The following is a 5435-nucleotide window of genomic DNA, read 5'->3' as shown; positions in this document are numbered from 1 at the left end:
AACATATTAACAAATCACAGCATCTTTATTTTCCACCACAACTGAATTCATCCACATATACAGAGTAATGCCTCTATATAAAAACAAGAAAACAAAAAGCACAACCCTACACAGTCCTATCCGCCACTATACAAGGAGGAGATTTACATCCGACAGCACTCGTGTAGCCTCAGAATGAAGTTTATTTCCCAGAAAAGTGATTTGATGTGAAAACAACCGCAAAACGGTATCATGGAAAAGGTGGAAACGAAGCAAAATAAATAAAGGGGCATCGTTGGGACGATGGCAGGGTCTGACACAGGTAGCTGGTTTTTTCAGGGCACGTGCCATTAGCGAAGTGCTGAGCTTAACTCATGAGGGAGTCAGGGCGACGTTTTAAAGTATCTGAAACACGTAAAGTGCTGAACTTCTCTAAAGGACCGTTACGTCATTCTCAGTCACAAGAACTTGAATCGGTCTTGTGTTTCACTATTGCTGAGCAATAATCAATTTTTAAATAGATGCACATTCCTGGGCACAAAAAAATGAATTTACCACAGAAATTGAAAAAAAAAGGCAATTTTTCAGTGATAAATACAAAATGTGCAATAGAACATGTCTGTTGCTGGTCTAATGTTCTCTATGTTATAGTTATAAGGCACATCCGGTTAACAAACTGGAAGTAAAAAAAAAATAATGAAAATAAATATCAAAGAATAGAAGTGGGCTTTGCAAAAGGCAGCCCCTCCAAGCCAGTGTAAAGGCTTTAGGTGCCATGTGTTTCCATTTTACTCCACCAGAGGGCAGTAAAGTCTGATATTTTAAAAAAAACTAAGAGTTTCACTCAATACTACGTTCTATGACAAAATATTATCCCGCTGAACTTCATCCCTTCCTAAAGGGAAGACAACCGTTCCCATAGTGAACCACTGTTTGAGACATCTGTACACATCATACTCAGCAACATGCCCCCATTTCCCCCCCTCCCCCGCTCTCATTAATGCCATTTAGCTCACACCAGCGAGTTGTAAACGTGTGTATAGCACCATTTCATGGGTTAAGGTGGTCGGCAATCAACATAATGAACAAAGCGAGGGAAAAACAAAAATGTGGAACTGAAATAGAAGTTTGTGAGATAACTTGCTAAGCACGCTGACTGTGGAGGCAGAAATACATTGGCTGCTATATCCTCTCTCTCTCTCTTCCTCTCTGTCGCTTTCTCCATCGTGTCATTTCCTTTTCGGTTCCTGTGAGGATGAAATAAAGTGACGGGCGGTCTTAATACGGATCAGGGTCCCAGTGAACACAACACGCTGCCCATTAAAGAAGGACTAAAAGAAGAGTCCGAGGATTAGGGGGGGATGTAGAGGATGAATACCTCTTTCCTTTCACAGTCTTTCCTCGTGGAATTCTCTTTCCTTCTTTTTTTTCACTCCTTGGTGACTTGTCCATCAATACTGCCTGTCTCCATGGCAACCACAGCATCGATTTCCTCCATGGACTTTTAAAAAAATACATATAGTATGGACGCTTGCTTGTGTGTGTGTGGAGGACGCCTACATGACAATAATATCTTGTTTGAGAGTGATGTACATAATAGAGCTTTCTGTTGTTCATGAGTGTGTGTGTGTGTGCGCGCGCATGCGTGCATCACTGGAGTACAGACGATGCCCTGTAAAAAAGTCCTCTGCTTTTGTCTCTGTTTTTTCTTCTTCTTTTCTCTCGCTCTCTCTAGACGAAGGCCTCTGGCTTCTCTGAGCCGTTGATTTTGATGTAGATCTTGGCGTTGCTCTCCTTCTCCTGCTGCTGTCTGTAGAGCGAGTGTCTGTAGCAGACCAGGTAGAGAGGCAGCAGGAAGCCCAGCATGCTGACACCCAGCAGACCCACGTTGACCTGGAGGGACAAAACAACATAAGAGTTAGCCAGTTCCACGTGTGTGTGTGTGTGTGTGTGTGTGTGTGTGTGTGTGTGTGTGTGTGTGTGTGTGTGTGTGTGTGTGTGTGTGTGTGTGTGTTCTTGTTCAGTTACATTTGTGAGGACCAATTTCATCTTTTACTGTTATAATATAATATGATATAATACAATATAACATTATACAATATAATATAATGTAATGTAATGTAATATAATACAATATAATGTAATATAGTATAATATAATGTAATATAATACAATATAATATAATGTAACATAATATAATATAATATAATACAATATAATGTAATAAAGTATAATATAATGTTATATAATACAATATAATGTAATATAATACAATATAATATAATACAATATAACACAATATAATATATAATAATGCAATATAGTATAATATAATGTAATGTAATATAATACAATATAATGCAATACAATGTAATGTTGGCCAGTCCTCATCTCTTCAAGGGTCTATTTAAGGGTTAACACTTGGGTTTAGGATTAAGGTTAGAATTGGGATTATGTTAAGCTGTGTGTGTGTGTGTCTGTGTGTGTGTGTGTGTGTGTGTGTGTGTGTGTGTGTGTGTGTGAGAGAGAGAAAGAGAGAGACAGAAACAGAGAAAGACAGAAAGAGGGAGGAGGTGCAGGAGAAACAGAGAAAGAGAAACAGAGGCAGAGAGAGAGAGGGGAATGGTAAATAAAAGGTGAATGGACTGCATTTATATAGCTCTTTTCTAGTCGACTGACCACTCAAAATGCTTTACAATGTATGCTTCACATTCACCCATTCACACACACATTCATACACTGATGGTGGAGGCTGCCATGCATGGCACCAACCTGCTCATCAGGAGCAGTTAGGGGTTCAGTGTCTTGCTCAAGAACACTTCGACACGCTCTCTGGAGGAGCCGGGGATGGAACCAGCGACCTTCCAATTACTAGACGATCTGCTTTACCTCCTGAGCCATGCCGTCATACCGAATTTCCATACTCAATATGTATTTGTGTGTGTGTGTGTGTGTGTACATACCCAGAGAGGGTCTCCCTTCAGGGGTCCCATCATGGCCATGAACAGCGGTTGCTGCAGGAGGGCGAACAGAGCGCTGACCAGCGACTGCATGCCTGTTAGACTGCCAAACTGAGAGGAGGGGTACCTGAGGAGTCCACAAACAAACACCGTGTTCACATCCCACAACACACTGAAAACTGTCTAAATACTCATGCAGTACCCACTGTCAGTATTCTAGATTAAAATGTCCTTGTATGGAAAAATCCAGCCCAATAAAAATGCCTTGATGAATCATATTTTCACCCAAAAACCTGATATAAATGGATTGGACACCGTTGCAGAAGAAAATGGCGATTTTGCATGGACATGGGTTGTGCGAGCTATCCACTTCCTGTCACTTCCACTGGTTGATTTGAGGATAGTATGACAGGTTTACACTGCACACTAAACACGCTTAGATGGAATAATAGTGTGTAGTACTGTTATTATGCAGTGCATACAATTAGTATGTACTATGTAGCAGAGTATATGTTGTGGTGGAAGAAAAAGAAAGGAAGCGGTTTATCTTGGTTGCAGCTTCATGTTTTCAGCCATTTAGCCTCATTTAGCTGATTTTACCGACTGGCAATGAGTCTCGTGGCGATTTTGCCACTCTCGGGTTTAGCTGCCTGACTAGTAGCTGAGTCCAGGTAACAGATGATTAGCAGGCGATATGCAAGTAACTGTCCCTTTAAAGTTTAAAGGGAAACCATCACAATTTTCAACATACACATATGTATGTTGTAGGGCAGGCCCTCCAATCAGCAGCCACGATACTGAGCAGTTTTCTCTGTGTCTGTGAACTTCGACCAAAATTGTAAAAAAAAGAAAAAAGAAGAAGAGTGAATGTGAAAACTACAACCCTTACTTCCTGGTTTGCGACTAACTTTAGTGGGTTACATCAAAATAGGCCGGATTGTATAAGAAAGCGCAAACAGCAATGGCGAATACAGCTTTTGCTGATAACGCTACTGAACGCCACATGAAGTCGGCGATTCACAGACTGTCCGACACTTCTCCGTACAAGCTTGGCAGTGTTTCAGAGACACACAGAGGACTGCTGAGGATGACGGCTGTTAATGGAGCGTGATGTGAGGGAGTTTAACGCTGGACATCACGACTGTTTCCCTTTTTTACGGCCGAGGCCACAAACGCATCAGAGAGAATGGCCGACTTGTCCGGGTGCTCTGTTATTATGTTGTGGTTATAGATTAGCTTAGTGCTAACTGGGGTTCAAACTTGTCATGAAATTATCCTTCTGTCTTTGTAATGTATAGTCTTTGTGTTTGTGTGTGTGAGTGTGTGTGAGAGTGAGAGTGAGAGTGAGAGTGTGAGAGAGAGAGAGAGAGAGAGAGAGAGAGAGAGAGAGAGAGAGAGAGAGAGAGAGAGAGAGAGAGAGAGAGAGAGAGAGAGAGAGAGAGAGAGAGAGAGAGAGAGAGAGAGAAAGAGATCAGGGCACTGCCAAAAGTACAGCAGGGTGTTCACACTTTAACCACTAGAGGGCAGCACAACTATGACTTCATGACTTGAAAATAATTTGATGCTGTTTTTTGAGAAGCTCTGAATTCATGTCTCAGGATCTACGGGTATCGCTTTGTTGAAGGCAAGCAGCCAAGTGTACACTGGATTTTACGCCCTCATTTAGGGCCTGATATCACTTATTATCACATTTACTATCACAGCGAGGGAGAAATGAGACCTACACAGCAGCATAAAGTCCCCCGACAGCAGAATGGATGAACCCTCTGACCACGGTGTGCAGGACGAATGACACAATCTAAGAGAAGATGGACAAAATGAAAATGAATGGTTGGAAGATCAGAGTAAGACGGACATGAATATGTGGTTGGTGGTGGCTGAATCGGACCCCTCACCTGCAGGGGGAGATTGGGCACCAGGCAGGTGACTCCAAATCCAACCAATAGGAGGTTAGTGAGGATGAACGCTCTCAAGGCGTTGGTCACTTTCTGGATCTTTTTGTCTCTGCGCTTCTTCTTTGGCTCGCCCCTAACATTTGCAGCAGGAAAAAAGCAGAAAAGACACGCCAAATCAGTCATTGCCACTCTTTTTAAAGGGGTCAGAAACACTAAAGCTGTCACCACACGATGAGCAGTCTGAGTTGTGTTCGCCACTTTGACGGGCTGGGAGCTGCTAGTGCCAACAGCTACACGCTAGCTGAGAGAGCTAATGTTTTCTAGTAATAGTTAGCTTTGCTGTAAACTACAGAATAAGAACTAATCTTGCTCAGGGGCACAGGCAGGAGTATTAACCCTAACATGCATGTCTTTTTGACGGCGGGAAGAAACCGGAGCACCCGGAGGAAACCCATGCTGACATGGGAAGACATCCAAACTCCACACAGAAAGGACCTGGGACGTCCTGGGTTCGAACCCAGGACCTTCTTGCTGTGAGGCAACAGTGCTAATCACTGGGCCACCGTGAACTCAACAGGATGTTTGGTACTTTACTACAATT

The 5435-nt window shown here is 42.6% G+C and overlaps 1 protein-coding gene across 1 annotated transcript in view; it reads right to left on the bottom strand.

Moving 5' to 3' along the window:
- Positions 1 to 1601: 1601 nt before the first annotated feature.
- Positions 1602 to 5435, bottom strand: part of slc43a2b (solute carrier family 43 member 2b) — a 20934-nt gene continuing 17100 nt past the window's right edge. The window contains exons 5-8 of the mRNA XM_056285240.1: positions 4835 to 4967; positions 4664 to 4737; positions 2943 to 3066; positions 1602 to 1872 (exon numbers count right to left, since the gene is read on the bottom strand). Coding sequence (XP_056141215.1) covers positions 1711 to 1872; positions 2943 to 3066; positions 4664 to 4737; positions 4835 to 4967 — 493 coding nt within the window. The 3' untranslated portion in view covers positions 1602 to 1710. The remainder of the gene's footprint in view (positions 1873 to 2942; positions 3067 to 4663; positions 4738 to 4834; positions 4968 to 5435) is intronic.

This window comes from Lampris incognitus, chromosome 8 (genome assembly GCF_029633865.1).
Source record: "Lampris incognitus isolate fLamInc1 chromosome 8, fLamInc1.hap2, whole genome shotgun sequence".
NCBI lineage: Eukaryota > Metazoa > Chordata > Actinopteri > Lampriformes > Lampridae > Lampris > Lampris incognitus.
Note: the sequence above shows the minus strand (reverse complement) of the source record. Positions and strands in the feature narration are given on the sequence as shown.